Raw genomic sequence first — 23,382 nt, forward strand, 5'->3', positions numbered from 1 at the left:
GTGCGTGGGTTTTCTCGGGGTTCTCCCGTTTCCTTCCACTTTCTTCATTCCACCATTTCATTCATTACTCATCATCACCGTCTCCTCTAGCCTAACCGGCATAACCGTGGGACGTGAAACTCAAAGATTTCATTTTTTCACAATATAGTAAATTCTCGAAAAATTTGAGGAAAATCCTTTTAACAACACTAACCATATCGTAATAATTCGTACGTAATAGCACAGTCTTTTATATAGGATACGACTTTTCCCGACAACATGCAACTTCTCTCCTATCTGTCGATATTTTTATCCAGTTCCAGAATATAATTATTACAGAAAACTTTTGGCGATATACCCTAAATAAAACATTACTCATAATTCTATATTGTTTTCCGCTATTTCACTTTAACTGAGTATATAATTGGTAGAAATTTTAACGAAGACCAATTATTACAATACTTGATCCAAGAGATTTGACTGTGTCCATTTTTCTATCGTTGTCGCAATCATCTGAGTACGGCTACGAACATCGAACAACCTAGGCTACTAGTACCAATTATTCCCGCTATAAAATGAGTGGCGCTATTTACATTACAAACCGACTGCCGAGTACAACGAAGAGAAGGAGCACGAAACAAACAGTCACAGCTCAATCAGATTCACTTGTGTGTGTGTCTTTTTTAACTTTAGAATTCATTCTCATTACCAAGTACGAAAAGGCTATGAGTAATACACTTTATTTCTTGTTGTATCGAGCTCCTTTTAGCTAAATGAAGATACAACACACAGTTTTAATGCTTCGGGCATAATCATGGGACATAAAATTTTAAGTAATATATTATTTATTTACTATTAATATTTCTAGGTTCTTTTTTACTTACCTATTTTCATAGAAACAGCAAGTTATCACACCTATTCACAGCTATTGAATCTAGCAAAAGACGAACCTCCGAACACAACCACACTATTACAACTTTCAATCACAATTAATCTTTTCCAGTCCTATATAATCTTTCATTACACACACACACACACACAATCACGCGAATACCTCCCACAAAGACATGTCATAACAAGAACTTGGGTTTTATTCTATGGAATCTATGAACTAAGTACTTTCCTGTGACTTTGAAACATTAGTCAAAGAAACGTTCAATTTTCAACCACGTCTTCAAATATTCAAGGTACCGTATCGTCATCATACATTATCCACAATCAACTTCACATGTGATCTCAAGGCCATACTAACTTCCATTTGACATAACCTAATCCGATGCTTCCTGTAAAAGCGACTTTGAATAAAATGCTATATCCCCCTTAGCAACTAAGATCAAAATCGATAAATGTAAGCATCATTATCATCAGTTCTTCAATAATGACTTTCACGTGGAACCCATTTTCTATGGAAAGCTTCGATCAATGAATATCTCAGCCCCATCTCATAGTCAACGATGGGCGGAGTCCACAATAACGAACTATTCACTCAAGATCTAGGAAATGACCATTGCATATAGCAATGACCAATAAGTCATGTTTCATCTTGTTTATACAGGCGTCTAAGGGGATAGGCCCACGGCTAAATTTCGATGCTGCTGCTGAAGTTCTTCAAATAACAACTTTCACGTGGAACGCAAGGCCACTTCAATGCTTATGGGGATTTGAATATACGAATTCTCATCCTACGTTTTCAAAAATCATGAAATGCGATATTCACCTTAGCAACCGCGACCAATTCGATCAAAGGACAAATTTCATACAGTCTGGTAATAAATCCTGTTCCCAAGGACACTTACGCTCTTCAACGGTAGGGCAGAGTCCAAAATAAGTACCCAATACACATCTACGTCCACATACACAAAGCAACAACCAAAATTCACGAGAAGAAGAGGAGAAAGTCATGTTTCATCTTCTTTATATATATCCCAGTAGGCATCTAAGAGCATAGACATAGGCATAATACGTTATTCCCACCTAGCAATTAAGTACCCAGCACCCAGGGAACGTTCCCTGGGCGAAAAATTTCCCACATGGATGCCTTCTACTACCTTCCTAACACAATCTACAACAATCAGTATCCTTCACTACATATATCTACTAGACGATAACATTCCTCCATTCCAATTGGTTTCCACAATACTCTACCTTTCAGAACCTCTTCTATTGCATTTCCCAGAATACGTCATCAATACATTTTATTTCAAAATATTTTCATATCAAATACTACACTAGACATAGCACTATTCTTTACCTAAAGTGTCAATTACTTGTAATAACAGTTCTTAACTTCATATTAGTTAGTAACCACGCACCGATAAAAGTCACTTATCATTCTGGCTATGCTACTTGCCAATCTTTGCCTTCTCACTTCTCACCACGCTATGATAAGGCTGACTAATCCAGTTGCTATTTATACATTTCTAACGCAATAAGCGAATATGAATCTCCATGAATTGATTGTGACCTTTCACATAAGGTAACCATAGTCACCAAGACTATACAACAGGCTTCTGGTATTTATATTTCACAAACCGAGTTTACAGTAAAGTGATAAAACTCATGGGATAGCGGTAGGGAACCAATTGACGGCGCAACAACCTCGTGGAAATCCGTTCGAAAGGCGCGAATCAGATTTAGTTCTGTCAGCTGGACTTTTGTAAATGAATTAAACGTCGTGAACTGTACTGATGGCAACCTGACAAAAATTATCGGCGTTTGGGCGCGGGATGATAGTTGGTGCTTGACGAATTTGTTTTGTAATTTCGGAAGTTGACCAGACATTGAAGTTTTCTCGATCTACGGTGTCAAGGGTGAACCATAAGTACAGCATTGGAGACATTACGACTTATCAGGAACAATGTAGCGGGTACCCACTCGTACTGAATAATCGCGACCGACGAGGTCTGGACAGAGCAAACATCAACAGTAAACAGGAGAGCAACAGTACGTGAACTAACGGTATGAATCGGTACAGAACGTCCCAGTAACGTGTCTGAGTGACCAGAGCAACGTAATTTAATTTTAATTGGAATATCACGACAACAGACTGATACAAGTACCGCTACAAACTGTTGGCCATCGGTAGCGGCGACACATGTAGGCTCGGGAACACGTATATCGAGCCTTATGTGACCATAATGTGTCGTGTGATTAGATGAGTCTCGTTTCTAATTGATGCGCACGGATGCTGTGAACCATGGACCGACGTAGTCCAAGGTTTTGATGGCACCGTAATTGTTTGAAATGTATTTGCATGGCATGATTTGGGATTCCTGGTCCGCTTGAACCAGACTTTGACCACCCATCACCATGTTCAGTTGATTGTTGACCATCCACAGCTCATTAATGAGTTCTTGTACTTTGACAACCATGGACTTTCCAGGATGATAACACGAAATGTCACGCGCGATGGTGTGCGATTGGTTTAAGGAATTTTCTGCCCACTTCCAATAGTTGATTTGGCTCCCTAAATCTCCATATATGGACCTTATTGACCACATGTGGGATATCATCGAACGGGCCATTCTTGCCCACGATCCTTCACTTCCAGAAAGCACTGAATTACTATGAACCGCAATCGATGCTGCATGGCTGCACATTCCTCCAGCGGACTACTAGCGATTTGTTTTATCCCTGTCAAATCCTAGTTGCTGCATATCTGCGTGCTCGAGGAGGTCCTACACGTTATTAGGTAGATGTACAATGACTTTTGGCTCTTCAGTGTATATCCTACCGTATGAAATTACCTTCTCACTATCTAACTTTAGTCCGTTTCTCTCATAAATTCTACTGTGACTATCTTCGCTCACAGGCTACATCATCAGCTACAATGAACGGTACGCAATAACACTTTCGCTTATAAACTCTACCGATGGGTTAAAACTTGAAATCTATGGTAAGCCCAATATATGAAACAGGAGAAACTCCGCACAATTCTTACAAAATTCGGATATCCAGCCAATATATACGTTACATTTTGCTCTTCATAAAGGCCTATGAGAAATAATGTGTTATATATAGTGTGTTAATGAATTATATTGACAAACTGCGAGTGCTAATTCTACACATCAAAATAAGAAAAAAATGTTCATATGAACCTGTGGGGGGGAAAGTGCATAATTTCAGAGCTAGTGAAGTCCAGAAACAGGGAAAAGCGAACACGCCTTATTTCGAATTCGAGAAACCGTGGAGTGGCAGTGCATATCAGTATAAAGGAACTCATAGATTTGCAATACAAAAATGCATATTCCATCAATGTGCGATGGATGTGCACGGGATCCATTACAGGATATAATTCTCAAACATGCTCTCAACCGAATTCACATATATGCCCTGACTTTAAGGTGGATCAGAAGTCGCTAAAAAAGTACGCCTTGACAGCAGTTGACAGGAAATGCTTCGCCAGGAAATTGGAGGTTTCAGGGATCGCCAACACCAAGATCTTTCATTTTCGAAATAGCTTGTGCTATAATGTTTTGTTTCACACATATATGTAAAAAAACGTGAAATATACCGTAAAAAATACATATCAACATGCGTTAGTCCTAACACAAAGAACCGTGGAGCTGGCGGTCCCTAGAACTTCCGACTTCCCGTCGAATCACTCCATATCCACTGTTGTCAGGCTCACCTTTTGCTTAGTCTGGACCTACCTTAAAATCAGAGTGAAATGCATCGAAGAGGTGGGTAATATTTTTGAAAACCTTCTTCGATTACATAGCACAAACTGTATCCGAAATCCAGACGTTAGGTTTCCGTTTGGTATCTACTGTATCTTTTACTGAATTTATCTGTCTACTATATTGCGGAAACTGGGTACAATTACATTATCATTACCCTTCTATTTTTGTACACTTTACCATTTTTTTGTTTTGTATTGTAAAATTAATAACATTCCCATTACATTGTTTTTGCAAATTAACTATTATTGCAATTAAATAAGTTATTATTGAATTAAAATTATTATTAAATAATAATATTGAAATAAACAGTATCAGCAAGCTTTTACCAGCGTACAGTTACATTATAATTTCTTCTCGACTACTACTCATGCAAATAACGTGAATTTTTAACAACACCCTTTGCATAGAGTGTAGTGTTCACTCAGTTCTTTCTGTTGCCCTAGTGATAGTGTTTCCACTCAATAACAGGAGATAATTGTAATAAAAAGGGAATTTTATACGCAAATTTGTAAATATTCCCTCTGTTACTTCCCTCCTTTACGCATATTTGCAATAATCTGTACACCATCGGAAAGCTTACTTCATTACCTTTTGAATGAGATACAATTTTTGTCTTTACATAAACTACAGAGTGTGCTATACGTAACTGAGCGTGCTACAAGGTGTACAACTTTGCTTCCGCTGTTTTCCGATAGGTGGCTACAACGGTAAGTAGCGGTCGAAATAAACAGATCGCAGACGTCAGGCAGTTAGCTTGGACCTCTGTCAACATAAAACCATTCAAGCATTAATCGATTTGTGTGTGTATCGTAAAGTTGTTCTCGATTGAAAATGTCAGTTTACGAGCCAAATTTTCGCCATTTGCGGGAGGTTCTACTTTTTTGTTTTAATATGAAGAAAACTGCGGCTGAGTCTCATCGAATGCTCTCAAGTACTTATGGTGAGGACGCTATTAGTGAGAGCGGTGACTTTAACGCCGAAGACCGGCATAGTGGTGGAAGACAGAAAGTTTTCGAAGATGCAGAATTGGAGACATTGCTGAGTGAAGACTCGCGTCAAACTCAAGAAGAATTGGCACGATCGTTGGGAGTGACACAGCAAGCCATTTTAAAACGGCTCAAAGCCATGGGTATGATTCAGAAATAAGGAACTTGGGTCCCGTATGAGTTGAAACCAAGAAACGTTGAACGTCGTTTGTGTGTTTGTGAACAGTTGCTTCAGAGGAAAAATGGAAGGGATTTCTGCATCACATTGTGACCGGGGACGAAAAATGGGTTTATTACGATAACCCTAAACGCAAAAATCATGGGGATATCCCGGCCATGCTTCCACGTCGATGGCCAAACCGAATATTCATGGCTCCAAGATCATGCTCTGCATTTGGTGGTACCAGCTCGGCGTCGTGTACTATGAGCTGTTAAAACCAAGTGGAAGAATCACAGGTGATCGTTATCGAACGCAATTAATGCGTTTGAGCCGAGCATTAAAGGACAAACGGCCGCAATACAGCGAGAGGCACGACAAAGTGATTGTGCAGCACGACAACGCTCGACCCCACGTTGCAAAAGTGGTCAAAACGTACTTGGAAACGTTAAGATGGGAAGTCCTACCCCACCCGCCGTACTCTCCAGACATCGCTCTCTCTGATTATCACCTGTTTCGATGAATGGCGCATGACCTGGCTGACCAACACTTCCGATCTTATGAAGAAGTCAAAAAGTGGATCGATTCGTGGATCGCCTTCAAAGATGAAACATTTTATCGACGCGGCATTCGTACGCTGCCCGAAAGATGGGAGAAAGTAGTGGCCAGCGATGGACAATACTTTGAATAACGCCTAGGTAAGCAATTTGTTTCATTCAAGCGTCATATTTTGGGGAAAAAACGGCGGAAGCAAAGTTGTACACCTTATATATTAACTGAAACTCAGCAGGTTTCATAGACTGAAAAGATATCCTTCCCATCTCGGAATCCAGGTGGAATAGGTCATATGTTCGTATGAAATTTTTGCTTTAGTATGACAACTCCTAGCACTTCCCAAAATATCTGCACTTCCTCACCGGACATCCTGTATATTAGGGTGGAGCGAAAATTTTTTTTTTCGAAATGCGAATTTGGATAGAGGGCAAAAGTTGCATCATATCATAATACTTTACCATAGAAAATTTCAGCTCTCTGAAATAATTTTTAGCCGGAGCGCAAGGGGCCTTAAGTTTGAGATTTTGTAAATCAATTTCCATTTACTAAGTAACTGTTTGGCAGATCTTTGCTGGAAGCAGACTGTAAGTTTTATTGAGGATAGAGTGCAAAAGATGCATCCTGTATCAGTACATAACAACAAGAACTTTTAATTCACTAAAATTATTTTCAGCCGGGGCGCAATGGCCCTGAAATTTGGGAATAATTAGACGAAAAGTGTTCAACTATAAGCAGTTTGCTAGTTTGCCATAAAGAAGTTTTTTTTTTTTTTTTTTTTTTGCTATTTAGTAACAGTCTTTTTCTGGTATAACGAACTTGTTAGCTGTATTAAGTCACTAGTATAATAGTTTGGTGGGTGGAGATAATAGGGTACAAAACGAAATCAGGGCGCGCGATCATGCAGGTGCTAAAGTATTGTGCAACTGTTTGGCAGCTTGACGATTGTTATTAGTGTGTTGTACCTGTGCTCGGGGCACGTGTCTGGTTAGCGGCCGTGTTGCTACGTTAGTGATTTGATTAGTTTTGCGCTTTTGTAGTTACTGATGGGTTTATTATCTACCACTGTATTACAGCCTAGTATCTGGTGTATTTGTTTTGTGCTATAAAGAAGAAAGATGGCAAAATCAACCAGGTAGAATATGTCAAGAGCACAAGAGATGTTTCGTAGTGCCAAAGGTCGCGACTGGAGAACGCTTCCAACTTACGAAGACGTTATGGAATGTTATTTATTTACGCGTCAGCAGTTGAAGGGGGCGGAAGTAAAGAACCAGCAGAGAATTTGGTTTCCACGAAGGTAGCAGAAAAGGTGGAAGACATTTGGTAACGTGTTTCAATTCCTGCTGTTTCGCTCGGCCGTGTATCAATAGTGATCAACAGTTACCACAGGAAACTGAAAATATTTTTAAAATTGGCAGTAAGAGGGAGAATGAAAGAAGAAATAAATTACAAGAATTGAAGAAGCAGGGCAATAAACCATTTGATATAGCAGCTTGCAAGTGTTTAGATTTCACGGTGTGTCGTTGTACAGAACACTCAAAATGCCTGAATCGGAGAGAGTGTTTTATAGACCAAAGGATAAGTAGAAAAATGGTAATCGGTGGCATTGATGTTACTTGGACAAAGAAAAGAGAAGAAAGGAAAGCCAAAAAGCAACTTGTGGTCAAACTTTCAACCAAAACAGTACCAGTTACATTATTGAATCTATAGACTCCTCGTCATCTTTGGAAACAAGAAACGAAGGCAATAAAGAACACGCTAAAGCTGGAGGAGATCCTGAATTTAGTTCGAAGTATCCTTTAAAGACAAGAAAGCAATCACAGATTAGATGCACGGAAATAAGAAAATTCCTCTCGACATTAGCAAAACTGAAGGAGAAAACCGGCATGACTGGAAGAAAAATTGTAGCTATTATTACTGAAGTTTTGGAAGATTTTAATATTGTGAGTCCAGAGCAGCTGCAAAACATAATTGATAGAAGTAAAATACAAAGAGAGGTTGCGAAAAATCGTAAAAGTGTAAGAACTAAAGTGACTGTTAATAAAGAGAAACCTCGTACCATCTATTTTGATAGGAAGAAAGACCAAACACTCGTAATGTCCGACTCCGGAAGTCATAGAGATATGAAGAGGAAAGAACATTATTGTGTCCTTGAAGAACGGGGTAATAAATTTCTCAGCTATGTCTCTTTGACAGTTTCAGCATCAGCAAAGAATACTGCTAATTCCATCTGCCGGGAATTACAAGAAAATAATGTGAACCTATGAGATATGGTAGCTATCGGCTGCAATGGTACTAATACTAATGTTGGGTCAAAAGGATGATGATTAGAGTGCTCGAAAACCATTTAGAGAGGTCCTTGCAGTGATGCATACGTTTATTGCACATCATTGAACTACTACTTCGTCATTTACTGAAAGAAATCGATTATGCATCTACTGGTACTTTGTTTGGTCTTATTGGTAGATCATTGGTGAATTGAGAGACGAATCCAGTGTGCAGCGTCGGAAAGATTTCTTCAAAACTCCCTACATACCTAAACGTGCGTCATCTCAGTTATGATCAAAGATATTTGTATGAAATATGTCAATCTGCCATAAGAGAAGGCTGTGATAAAAACCTAGCAGATAAGAAACCTAGGAAACTTGCGCATACTCGCTGGTTAACAATGGCTTGCAGACTTTTGCGTCTATGTATATGTACGCCAAATTCTTGAGAGAAGCTCTAAAGTCTCTTAAAGTTCGTAGTAAAAGTATATGCACTAGTGTGATTCAGCATAAAACTGAGGCCTCTTGCCAAATACGGAGCTAAACATTTGTTCTTGACCATAAGACTTTTGAGATGTTTGCAAGAACCATACAAGACTTTTGTCAATAAAGTAATTTCCAGAAATGCATTCTATGCGAATTTTGAAAATATTCTTATTGCCATGATTGGTGACTACAGATCAGCTACGCGATTCCTTGTTGCCGATAAAATCCTCAAATCCAGGAAACAATGTAAACGTTGTGAAACTCGTTCCTTCCAAGTGACAGTGTTAAACTTTGAGGCTAGTAATTACACAGAAATGATAAACTAAAATGGGTGTAACAACAAAACCGCCAATACTGACTCATATTACAGATGATAAATTGCGAGAAATTTGTTCTTGAGAAAGTACAAGTGTTGATATCAATGAGTTTCCATGTTATACGCAAGCAGTGGAAAGATTAGTGAAAATACTTTGTGAAGGTTCTTCGTCAGTATATGAGCCACGAGAGATTTCTTTATTCGTTCCAAATTTGACTTAAGAAAATACATGACTACTTTTCAGATAAAGTCCCAGTATTTTGCTTGAAGACGTGAATGAAATTTATGAAACATTCAATCTAATACTGATGTAGCCTGTAACATAAAATATGAACTTCAATAGCTTTAGAAATTCATCTGGACACGACAACGAATCTTAACACCTTCAAATTATAGTCTCTTTTAAGCGAAGAGCTGCCTAATAATTACACAAATGAATAATAAACGTGTATTTATTTACAAAACCTATCAAACTTAAGGCCCATTGCGCCCCTGCTAAAAAATATTTTAGAGAATTGAAATTTCCGGTGGTAAAGTACTACAATATAATGCAACTTTTGCCCTATATCCGAATTCGAATTTAAAAAAAAAATAAAAATTTGGGCTCTTTTCACTCATTTATAAAATCTGTCAAACTTAAGGCCCATTGCGCCCCGGCTAAAAATTATTTTAGAGAATTGAAATTTTGCATGGTAAAGTACTACTATATGATGCAACTTTTGCCCCCTATCCAAAATCGAATTTAAAAAAAAAAATATTTTGGCCTCTTTTCACTCCACCCTACTGTATATGTATAAATGAGTCTGCTCATTGCTACCAGTGTATAGTAGCATTCACTACTAATGATGCTGGAGATAATATATGATGGAGTCTTGTTTGGCCAACTCCAACTTTATATGGCGTACGTATCAGGAAGGTTTACCCAATAGTCAGCTACCAGCACACACTCTTTCCAAGATTCAATGCTCGACTGCTTGAAACTGGCTATCTACAAACCCGTAATGGAATTTTTGAAGACCCTACACTGTTCACATGGTGCAGTTTGAAGAGGACGAGTTGGACGATATTTGGGGTTGTCCTGACAATAGCACACGTGCCATTGCTCGTCCGAGACAAATGTACAACACAAGTGTGTTCTACGTCCTTCACCAGTAGGGTTTGCACCATACAAATTGCAGAGGTTGCACCACATGATGCCAACCGACTTTCTCCTGAGCATGGAATTCAGCCAGTGATACGGGCAACAAACTCTTGCAATTCCAGATTTCCCAATGGTAGTTTTGTGGACCGATCATGCAATGCTCACCATGGACGGCATATTCACTAGCCACAACAGCCACGTCTGGAATATAATTAATCTACATGGAATCATTGTGCGCCAGCATCAACATAAGTTCGCAATGAATATGTGGTGTGGCATAGTATGTGACCACATGATAAGCCCATACATTGTGCCTGCTTTATTGCGTGGTGGAACTTATCGTCTGTTTCTACAGGGCATATTACTTAAACTTTTGGAAAACATGCCACTAGCTGGTATACAACGAAACTGACTTCAACACGATGGGGTTGCCGCGCATTTCAGCTGAGAATCCTGGTTCTCAATCAACGATATCTTTGGCGATTGTTGGATTGGCAGAGGTGCTTCGTCCGTAGCTATCTCGCTCCCTCCAAACCTCACACCACTGAATTTTCTTGTGTGGGGAGAAATGGAAAGGCTCGTGTATGAAACATTTCGTGTGAAGATTCGTATGGAAAGTGATGAGGACTTCGTTGCTCGTGTAACTTCCGCTATTGGGAGAGTAGGGACATGTCAGGAAAGGATTTTCGTGCACCAGACAATTGGTGCTTGCCCGATGTCATTTTTGTATTGAAGTCACTGACAGACACTTTCAATAATGTCTAGGATATGCCAGTGTTATAGCCCCTATCTGGACCGCATACTGCCCTCTAGTGTAAAGTGATATTGCAAATGCTGTATATCGCTGTACCACATGCACTATGATTTTGCTTCGTTGAAATATCGAACTTGATTGTTATTTTCATTTAACGTTTGATGAAAAATACTCCAGGAATTCTCCAGTTTCTTTGAAGTCATCCTTGCGCCGCCCCCGTACATCCAATTGTAGGTTAATGGAATCTACTACTAATAGTAATGGACGGTCCCTTTTATCAGTCTTCGATCCGTCATTTTATTCTCGATTTACGGCTGTTTTTGCATATTTCTGATAAATTTTCGGCTGGTCATAGTGCAGAAAGCAAGAACTTCTACATCCATGTAGGTCTATACCTTTTGTCTTAACTTGGGTGTCAGAAATCACCTCTCAATCGTTGTAAAATATATTTTGCAACACACTGTGTATACAGGGTGGATCATTATAACTTTGGAAATATTCCACATTATTAATAAAACAAAACTGAACAAAGCACCAAACATACAGGGTGCGGCATAAGTAACGCCCTTTTTAGCTTTTAATGCTGTCTATTACATATTATCACTAGCATCGATTACCCGCTTCGGTGGGTTAAATTTTAAAAAAATGGTAATATGTTCCGTTAGTCAGTCAGTTTTTACTATTACTAAAGCGCTCTTTGATATTGGTCATTTCGATCATTATATATATATATATATATATATATATATATATATATATATATATATATATATATGTATATCCCCTTCTTCCCCCAAGTTGCGGGCTCAATTTGGGTTTAAACGGCATCAGAAGTGTCACTGTCCATCTCAGCGATCTTAGAAACTATAGATTCGACACTAATATCTGTCTTTTCAATCATTTTTAAATATCTCTTCCCCATCCTTAAGTTACACCGTCAAAGTGATATGACAAAAATCATCTCAGGTTCGAATTTCATCTAGGTTGAAAATTTGATCGAGATCAGTCCGGTGGTTGAAGAGTTATTAAGTTTCATTTATTATATATATATATATATATATATATATATATATATATATATATATATATATATATCTCCCTCCCCTAAGTTCTACCGTCAAAGTGAAATGATAGAAAACATCTCAAACCCGAACCTCATCTACGTTAAAAATTTGATCGAGATTGATTGTTTGGTTCAAGAGTTTTATTTATTTTCGACTCCTCCCTCCCCCTTCCCTAAGATCTATCGTCGAAGTGAATAGATAAACACCACTCCATGCCCGAACCTCATCTATGTTGAAAGTTTGATTGAGATCGGTCAGGTAGTTCAAGAGTGATGAAGTCACAGTCTTTTTCATTTTTATTTTTTTTTTTTTACATATATCCCCCTCTTCCTCCGTCCCCTAAGTTGCCGTGCTGAATTTGGATTTGAACTGCATCGGACGCTGTATAGTGTTCATCACAGCGACCCGAAAACTATGGATTCGACACTAATATTGGTCATTTTCGATCATTTTTAAATATCTCCTCCTCCCCCAACCCTAAGTTGTACTGTCAAAGTGAAATTATGAAAACCATCGCGGGCCCGAACTTCATCTATGTTCAAAATTGATCGAAATCGGCCGAGTGATTCAAGAGATCAACAGTAACAAACAGAGTCACTTTATATATAAACTAGCCTTTGCCTAGCTGGGGGCTCCGCCTCCAGACCCCCGAGTTTGCTCGGCCTACGGCCTCGCATTTCTTATATATGGCCTTTGAATCAACAGTAAATTTCGTGCTCTTCATATTTCCTCAATTTGTCCATCCGGGGTCTTCGCTCCCACACAGTCTTTGCTCGGCCTACAGCCTCGTACCTCTTGAGCCCACAATTCTATCGCTTCTTTTCCTATTTCAACTGTCTAAAAGATATGATTTTGTATCCCAAGAAAACGCCCATTTTAATAGCATGGAAATTTCTTCATCCCCCTTTAGACCAATATTTATGTTATATTGGCAACACTGTTAATCTTGTGATATCACAGACTATGTCAAACAATATCACTCTGCTGATATTTGCATGACAAAAAATTTCAGGGCTTATTGTACATTACTTTAAAAGTTACAAGTACCTATCAAGATAAATGAATCCCTTATCACGGTGACACAATAGTAAAGTGTTTACCGTGTTCGTGGGTTTTCTCGGGGTTCTTCCATTTCCTCACTTTCTTCCTTCCACCATTTTATTAATTTCTCATCATCACTGTCTTCTTTAGCCTAGCCGGCATAATCGTGGGACGTAAAACTGAAAGATTTCGTTTCATTTCATGTCAAAGTCCTTGCCATAGGCCTACTTTGGTATGAGTACAGATACGAAAAAATACAAAGAGCAAAGTTGCTGGAATTGATTGCTTTTCGATCTAAAGTGTTGCAATTTTTTAAACGGCCGAGCAATTTTGGCTCTACACAGGTAGTCATCCAAATAGTAATTGAAAAAGCAACATTACCAGTCATAGTATTACAATATAAGCATTAGTACACACAACAATTGAAAGGAAAACAACCAAAACTTATATCGTAGGGAAGAACCAAGAATACTACGAATCTTGATCGCAATTATTAGCATTGTGGAGAGAAGGGGCGGGGGATAAGGGGAATGAAATTCGTAACAAGTTGAAAGTTGAATGTGAAAATCGTTTAAGATGCGAAATGCATAAAGCAGTTAAAGTACATCTGATGTTGCTTATAAAGTTTACTGGACAGACTGCACATGTTACTGAGAATAAATTTTCGTACCACATGCACGCACGGTACACGGCAACACTCCTGAGCACTACCGCAACAAGTGTTCAAATGTTTCCTTCCTGCTGGTAGCACATGTGGATACAGAGTTGTACACTTCCACATTCACGCCACAGTATTTCAGGTATTATTTCTTTACACACATGGCAGATATTGTCCTTCAGGTGATCCAAGGTTCTGCGTCAGGTTCGATATACAGTTAACTTCAGACACCACCACAATCAAAAGTCTAGTGTCTTCAGGTTAGTTGACCTTAGTGACTATTCTACAGGACCAATCCATTGACAAGGAAGTACCTTGTTTAGCCACTAACGTATTTTATGGCTGTAGTGTGGTGGTGTGACATCGCGCTGAAAATAAAATAAACTTCTCAATGCCAAGAGCATATCATTCAGATACTGCATCAGTATGGTACTCAGATCATATAATTATTGGTCTGGTGTTACCCTGTTACGCAGGAAAAAGGACCTAATAAAACATTGTGTATTAACAATAAAATATTCAATCAAGAATGAGTTTGATAGTAAGCTTCCACAATATGTAGGGGTTATCAATAGATCAATATTACAACTTTGTGTCCGATGAATGTATCGTTAAGATGGAATGTAGCCTCATCGCTGAATAGAATCTCAGCCCCTAGATTAGGATGCTGTATTCGTGTCTGCTGAAACAATTCACAGAACTCTATTCCTCTATCTGTTATCCCCATGCAACTCTTGTACCAAATGTATCTTCTAAGGATATTGTTCATGTGACAAAATTCTGGAGACAGACATGACTCGCGTTAGCCTCTTGTGAAACCTTCCGTGATCGTTCCGGACGAATTGTCACCTTCGCAATCACATCAATACTCATAGCGCTGAAAGTTTTATTTAGTAGTTGTCCACTACCGTGCCAGTTCACCACGCTGCCTGTGGCTTTGAATCGTGACATGAGTATCGAAATGAGTTGGTAGGATGGTGCTACCTGATTTGGATGATGCCTGTGACGCTCTGCTGCTGGTTCCCGTTGACACATTCTAGCTGCATGAAGGAGCATCATTTCGCTTTTTTTCCTGCATTGAACACATTTCACTTCCTGAAAACACATGTCAGAAAGGAAATCGATTGAACAAAACTACACCAAATTGTTCCATAGAGGCAGCATTATAAACGATACGGACAGACAGCCGCGTTGCATAAGCACACAACTCTGACTGATACGTAGTTTGCCCACCACTGCACTTTAGTGATAACGATCAAACTCAATAACCTTTGTATACGTTACAACCTTACTAACTTTGTTCAGTTGTCTCACGGATTACCATTTAATCGGATTTACACACCCGCTGTTTTTTCTTGAGTTCGAAAATAAAACAACGATGATCCACTGCTCTGAAGATACATTTCCATTATCTTTAAGACTGTTAAATGTTTTAAAACAAAATAATGACCAGTGATGGAGGTGGAAGGTCCCTTGTGCGGAGTTCCATGTCATGGAGGGATGTAGAAGGGAATGTAGATGTAGAGTTCCATACTTCCTTCACCTCGGTCATATTGGAGGTGGGTGGTCTACACGACGCCAAAGCCATATTTCCTCTAAAAGGGTTGGCCATAGGTACACACATTATCTCGAGGCTAGGTGAGCCCCAGAGCCTCTAGGTGCCAGGTTTACAAACTGTCTTCGGTCCCTACAATTGTTATATGTAAGTTGGGTTTCATGCGTTAAGGAGTTTATGATGCCAGGAAATGTGCTGGATACACCTAATGGAATTACGAGAAGCTGCTGAAAAATTCGCAACCCAACCAAGTAGTGCAAGTATAATGATGATACAGTTTTAAGAACATTTCTTCGTATGTACAAATATTTTTTTTATATTAATAACAAAATCATTATGGGAATTCATGAGGAAATTAGTAAAACACTGCGGGATCTCCTCCCTCATATGCAGTGTTGAAGTAGAGTGGGACACTAAAAGTAGCAATTTCTCAACAGGTAATGTTCTACATACGGAAGACCAGAAACAGTGATTGCCCCCGAAATCGTGACTGAAATTCGTGACACTATTCTTGAAAATGGCAGAATCTCAGGAAAACATGTGGCAGAGATTATGAACATTTCTCGGGAACGCGTCAGTAACATAATTAACAATGACTTGGGCGTGCGAAAGCTCTCGCCAAAACGAGTTCCAAAAAATCTGTCAGCAGATCAAAGGCGTGAAAAAGTGAGGGCATCAAGGGAAGTCATCTCCTATTTTGACCAAAATGCTGACCAATTTCTGTGAGGAATAATAACCATGGACGAAACAACAGTCAATAGACTGGTGGTACTTAGGGTCTCCTCGTCCCAGAAGTTCAAGAAACAGAAGTTTGATGGGACAGTGTTTGCAACATTCTTGTGAGATAAGGATAGAGTCATATTCACGAACTACCTGCCCAAGGGTCAAACATTTAATGTAGAGTATTCCTTTGCATTACTCACACGGAAAATTAAAAAAAAAATCTGTACCTTCAGAACAATGCCCCTGTTGTAGCATGTTGTAAGATTTAAAAAAAAAACAAAATTAAAAAAAAAAAGAGATCATTTAAAACTAGCTCCACTTGTAATGAGTGGCTAAAATAGGAACCAATATTTTTGGAGGTAGTTAACTGATCACCTTCTGGTCTTTGGAAATTGAATGCAACGACGAGAGCACATGCTCCTATTGTGAGTCGTAAATGGTGCAATATCATGGAAAGTTCCGAGACTCTGTTATATTACGTTTTGTATTTTAGTGAATTCTGATATTTCGATATAGCCTGGATAAGTATTTATGATATTTTCTTGAAAGTGACTAACATAATCAAATGGAGTTGAATAGGTGTCAAAATTGAATACTTGTATGAGCTATTTTTGTGTTAAAATTATCTACAAATGTAGTTTGTAATTTATATGGCTATGTTTGACGGACTAAGTAATTATATCAGTGATTGTGCAGCTTTCATTTAATATTTCCAAAAGTGATACCAAAAATAACTTTTATTCTGTGGCAAAAGATATTACTACAAGTGATTTAAGGGAACATTTAACAGTATTTGACGTAATTCATCAATGGATTATATAACGAGAATTTACAGTATAGGTTACTACATTTATTTATAGTCTAGGTGATTTTTGAATATATTCATTCCACGTATTTGTGTGCTAATGGATTTATTGATATTTGTGCAAAAATACATTAAAAGTTTGAAATCACTATAGTCACCACGCCTTTTGTATTCCTAATGCACTCACCCAAATTCCATTATAATGACAATTTTTTTTTAATAATTTGTGTGGGTTTAATACCCTGCACCAACGGCGTCTAAATTATTACAAGACGTCGGCACAAAAGTTCAATTTCCAATGATAATTATAAATGGAATTTAATTGGGAGTGTCTAAACTGTGCTTGGTGGAAGAATAGTGAACAAGTATTGTCGTTGGAAAAGAAAAGGGGGAAAAAAAACACTAGGCATAAAACTTTCAGTTGGAGTTTGCTACACCTTAGAAGATACGTATAAGTTGGTCATTGGTTCGTTTTGTCTGGCTGTTGGAGTGGGAAGAAGAGGAGAGCTATTACGACAGTGTGCTGTGTGTGAATGGCTGTGATTACCTGGTTGGATTGTGTGGAAGAAAAGAAAAGTGATTATATAAAGTTTGTGGTCAATAATAATAATTAGTGAAGTGAATATGGATTATAGTGAAGAACATGTGGAACGTGTTCCACAGTTAGTATTAAATCATTTTTCGAATGGAGACGCAGGAATCTTCAGAAGGTCAGTGGACAGCTATTCGGAAAGACAAGGACATGAGCCGGATAACGAGGTAGGTGATTCATTTATTATGCCTAGAGGCGCTCTTTGCTTCAACGAACCTAACTTTTTATCAGGGAGACAACGTGAACCACAAATGGACAGGTGTGCAAGGTCAGTTACTCCTGATATTGATATAAACATACTCGACTTAAATGAATGTGAAAATCAGATGTTTAATACTTTGCATTGTGATAGAGAACCAGCTGAATTATTTGACGAATACAAAGAATTACCGCAAAGAAATGAACTACACTGCTTTCAGGATTTAAGACTCCCAAAATTGAATGAACAAGTTGTTACGAATAATCAAAACGTGGGAAATACATTTAGACCCTTTAGTACTAATATAGAGAAAATTACGATAGGTGTCGCTAATAATTCCTTTTGTAATTTAAGTCGAGAAATCAATTATTGTGACGGAAGCGATGACTTGCTGTTGTTTGAGTTTCTACTGGAAGTACAGGGTTTAAATAAGGGTAATGTTTATCCATATGAATCAATAGTAATAGCTGCCTTAAATAAAAGTAAAGGCATTTTGCGTACTAAGATCTTAGAATATATGAGACAATGTGATAATTGGTTGATGCTTGCTCACAAAGTGTTTAAAAATTTAGGTTCTTCCTTAGGGAGAAGAGTTGTAACACGTAATTATGTTGAAACGATACAATCTGTAGGTCAAGATCCCATTCACTTTGTAGAAAAAGTAAAAGATAGTTACATAATACTGCATGGTAACTTAAATGAGGTTCATGTGAAAGAAATTATATTGAGCGGCGCAGATCCACGACTCGTAAGAGATGTTTACGGGGTTCGAGTTCCAGAAACTTTACAGGAACTTGAAAGGGATTTATTTTCATATGTGACTCATTTAAAGAATGTGAGTATTTACAAGGCAATTAATAAATTTTCTGAAAGTGAGGAAAATGTTAAAAAGAAAGGATTGAAAAAAGTTGTCTTATGTTTTGAATGTGGAGGACCACATTATGCTAGCAAGTGTAATTTGAAAAGAGCATTAAATTTATCTAGAAAGTTGCATTGTTTACAATTAGTAGATAAGAGGAATGCGAATGTAGGAGGAGGAAGTAAGAGTAAAGGAAGATATAGTCAAGAAAAGGGGGAAAATACTAGAGATAATGATAGAAAAAGTAAAACTGTGAATGACACCATGAGTGTAGCAGTACATAGTAATGGACAGGTTACTAAGGAAGGCAGTGTTGCTACCTTCGTAGAGGCTTTTGTATTGGAAAAAGATTAAGAGGGTGTGTAGACACTTGCTCAACTATCAGCCTGATAATTGCTAGGGCTTTTAGAGAATGGAATAAGGCATTAAATAATAAATTCAAAGTGAATGATGATTTGTTTATTGGTAGGGGTGTAGATAATAAAAATGTCACGTTGAAAGAATCTGTTACTCTGCCCTTGAAATTGCTGAATAGGGTATATAGAATAAAATTTTATTTAGCAGAACATCTAAACCCAATGTTTATATTAGGGGTTAATGAGTTAAAACAAATGAAGGTTACTATTAATTTAGGAAGTAATAGGTTAGTATTAGGTTTGGAAGAAAACAGGACCATTCGTTTATTTGATCAATTGAGTCAAGCAAACTCAGATATTAGAAAAGAACATACGTTAATGTATTTTGGTCCCATTGATTGTTTTCATAATAAGTTGTTCATTCCATCCGAAGAAAAGGGGAATGAGAATGTAGGAGAAAAGTACCATTTGGAGGGTATGGATAAAGGAAAAAAAGGAAAGCATAAAGAGAGGCTAAGATTACAAATAGTTGAGAGAGGAGAAACACATGAAGGGTCATTCAATGAAAACGAAATTGACCATTTGTCTCCTGATTCTATTTTAAATGTCAGTACGGAACCTAAACTTAATGGTAGCGATTCGTTAAGAACTAGGCAAAAGTTAGTTGACCCTGAAGTTCTAGAGTTAGATGGTGGGTTACAACATTATGTAGATGAGTTAGTGAATCAATTTAAAGATATATTTGAAAAACATGTAGGGGAGGTGCCTAATTTTTGTCATCAAATCATATTAAATGATGACCAGCCGGTAAGAGAAAAAGCTTATCCACTAAGCAGGGTCGCACAAAAGGAAATGGATAAAATATTGGATAACCTATTGAAACAGAATATTATTCAAGAATGTGACTTTAACCAAACCGTACAGGGAAATCAGAAATAATACTTAAATTGACATTCATAAAAATTACAGGCCTGTAATTGCTAAAAGTGACGGAGATAAAAAAAAGAAGATAATACCTGTAATTGCAAAAAAAGAGGGAAATAAATGTAATTCACATGAACTAAGAGCAGACTGTAATTGTTAAAGGAAGAGAGATAACTGTAATTCGCATGGACTAAGAGATATCTATAATATGCTACAAGAGAAGGAAAATAAGATCTTTACCTCTAATACATAAAAACTAAGAACTAATTGTAATTAATTAATAGCATGGTTTGAGATGTTTTGAGATATATGCATTTAATATTAAATGGTGTATACAATACTTGAATGGTTAGAGTGATTAGCGTGAAAGTTGTATAAATGTCATTATGTTTTTTTTTCTTTTCGTTTAATTATTAATTTTAAGTTTAGTAAGTTTGAATCGAGTGGAAGTTTAGTGTTGTTTACATTAATATATCTCTTAATAAAAAAAAATGATTATATCAATTTTTTTTCCCAGAGGGTGGGATGTTGTAGCATGTTGTAAGATTAAAAAAAAATAAAATAAAAAAATAAAAAAGAGATCATTTAAAACTAGCGCCACTTGTAATGAGTGGCTAAAATAGGAACTAATATTTCTGGAGGTAGTTAACTGATCACCTTCTGGTCTTTGGAAATTGAATGCAACGACGAGAGCACATGCTCCTATTGTGAATCGTAAATGGTGCAATATCATGGAAAGTTCCGAGACTCTGTTATATTACGTTTTGTATTTTAGTGAATTCTGATATTTCGATATAGCCTGGATAAGTATTTATGATATTTTCTTGAAAGTGACTAACATAATCAAATGGAGTTGAATAGGTGTCAAAATTGAATACTTGTATGAGATATTTTTGTGTTAAAATTATCTACAAATGTAGTTTGTAATTTATATGGCTATGTTTGACGGACTAAGTAATTATATCAGTGATTGTGCAGCTTTCATTTAATATTTCCAAAAGTGATACCAAAAATAACTTTTATTCTGTGGCAAAAGATATTACTACAAGTGATTTAAGGGAACATTTAACAGTATTTGACGTAATTCATCAAAGGATTATATAACGAGAATTTACAGTATAGGTTACTACATTTATTTATAGTCTAGTGTGATTTTTGAATATATTCATTCCACGTATTTGTGTGCTAATGGATTTATTGATATTTGTGCAAAAATACATTAAAAGTTTGAAATCACTATAGTCACCACGCCTTTTGTATTTCTAACGCACTCACCCAAATTCCATTATAATGACAATTTTTTTTTAATAATTTGTGTGGGTTTAATACCCTGCACCAACGGCGTCTAAATTATTACAAGACGTCGGCACACTGTTCATAGGACACTGCAAACACAACTGACATTGCATCATCTAGGGTTCAATGTCTAGATCATCCTTCATGTTTCCCCGATGCAGCTCCGTCAGACTATTAATTATTTACCAAACTCAAACAACACTTGAAAGAATGTCGTTTTGTATCTGATAAGGAGGTGATTAGGGCTACGGAATAGTGACGCGAGGAACAGTATTCAGAATTTTTTAACTGGTCTGCAAAAATTGGAGCACCATGCAAGAAAGTGTATTGAACTTTGGGTGAAATATGTAGAACAACTAAAATTTCATCACTTCACGTGCACTCTTTCTGGGTTGGATTACGAACTTTCCGGCAGCTTCTCGTATAACAGTCAAACGTTCCAGGTACTTATTTCACCGACTGTAAAATTCGGTAATTTACTGAAGTAAGTAATCACTGTTCTGATAAAAAAAAAAAAAAAAAACAAACAAACAAACAAACAAGTATTTTTAAAATGTATATTTCACTTTATAAATTTCGAATTCATAGCTGCACTTATCTGTCAAAATTTATCTCAAATACATTAACAATTCTACAAATAAATTTTTACTATAAAAATAGAAAAGTTTTATGATCAGATTATACAAAACGATTAAACTGTAAAAATCGATTCTGTGAAACTTCTAACATCTAAAGATTTGTCTAAAACTTCCAAAATTTTATGCTCAGATACAACAGAAATAAATTATGCATGATGGATCTTTTAACTCTGTTATAATTTAAAACGATAGATGCTAAAAACAAGACAGTAGCTTTCCTAAAAACTATGTTATTACTAGTAAAGAATAACAATTTAGCTCTACTAAAAGCCGTTACTAAAAGATCTTATAAAAGAAACATATATAAACTATAGCGAAGTATGAAGTATCATGTACTATTTAACAGTTAGACTACCTTCTTTTTTTTCCAATATGAAGATTGTTTTATAAACACATATAATTTATTTAATGTTCGAAATTCTTGATATCTGCTCAGTTTTTTTTTTTTTTTTTTTTTTTAATATCCAAACACTTTCAACGGTATGTACATACTTTTATACAACACAAGTGTCCTGTCGGTAGTCCAAGGGTTAGAAGACACGTCTACTAGTTGTGTTTTCTGAACTGTAATCCAGAAGGACCTGCAAGTGCACCATCAGGGAATGCTGGGTCTGTTTCTTCGGTGCTAGATCGAACGACACCTCTCCCGCTGCGGAGATACATGTATTGGGCTTCATTTATTAAAGAATGAGGAACCCGGTCTTCAATGCTAAAAATTATGAAAGCAAGACATTAATTACAGTTATGATGAATGCTAAGATAACTTCTGGAAATTTGCAGTAAAGAACTAAGCACACAATACAAACGTCAATTCTATCGAGGGTCACAAGATACGGAGGGATCTACATAAAGGAAGCAATACATCCTGAATTTTTCTCAAATCCTATCCAGCCTGAGGGACACGATGGCCAAGCGGTAAAGTGTTCATTTCTGGCGCCAGGGCCCCTGGTTCAACCTTATCCCACGTGAGTTTGTGATAGATAACACTGTGTCTATGCTTTTTCTTAGGGTTCCCCGATTTCTTTCCACATTCTTTTTCCACGAATTTTTTCAAAACAATTCACTCTCGTTAATCATTCATCTCCTTTAGCCTAAAGGGACGTTAAACAAAACTCATTTTCGTTTTCTATTCAACATGACCCTTCGGTATCCAATAAAAACAAAAAGAAAAGTTAAACAAATTACGATCTTTTTGTGCTTAATCCCTCGAATCACAGCCCTGTAGAAAGAGTTCAGATCCGCAAGATAATGCTAAGCAGAGACCATTAGGCAATAAATAGTGCAAACAAATCATTTACCCCATTGGTTGCTAATACCATAATTGTTTTAAATTATTGCAATTGTCATCTGGG

General features: G+C 37.2%; 1 protein-coding gene across 13 annotated transcripts in view; it reads right to left on the reverse strand.

The window, feature by feature from the left end:
- Positions 1–22,466: 22,466 nt before the first annotated feature.
- The window catches only part of LOC145674301 (uncharacterized), a 209,987-nt gene continuing 209,071 nt past the window's right edge, over positions 22,467–23,382 (reverse strand). For all 13 annotated transcript variants that reach the window (XM_081744160.1, XM_081744162.1, XM_081744163.1 and 10 more), the window contains one exon: positions 22,467–22,739. In XM_081744160.1, the coding sequence (XP_081600286.1) occupies positions 22,577–22,739 (163 nt within the window). In that variant the 3' untranslated portion in view covers positions 22,467–22,576. The remainder of the gene's footprint in view (positions 22,740–23,382) is intronic.

Source organism: Thermobia domestica, chromosome 17 (genome assembly GCF_964235325.1).
Source record: "Thermobia domestica chromosome 17, izTheDome1.hap1.1, whole genome shotgun sequence".
Taxonomy (NCBI): Eukaryota; Metazoa; Arthropoda; class Insecta; order Zygentoma; family Lepismatidae; genus Thermobia; species Thermobia domestica.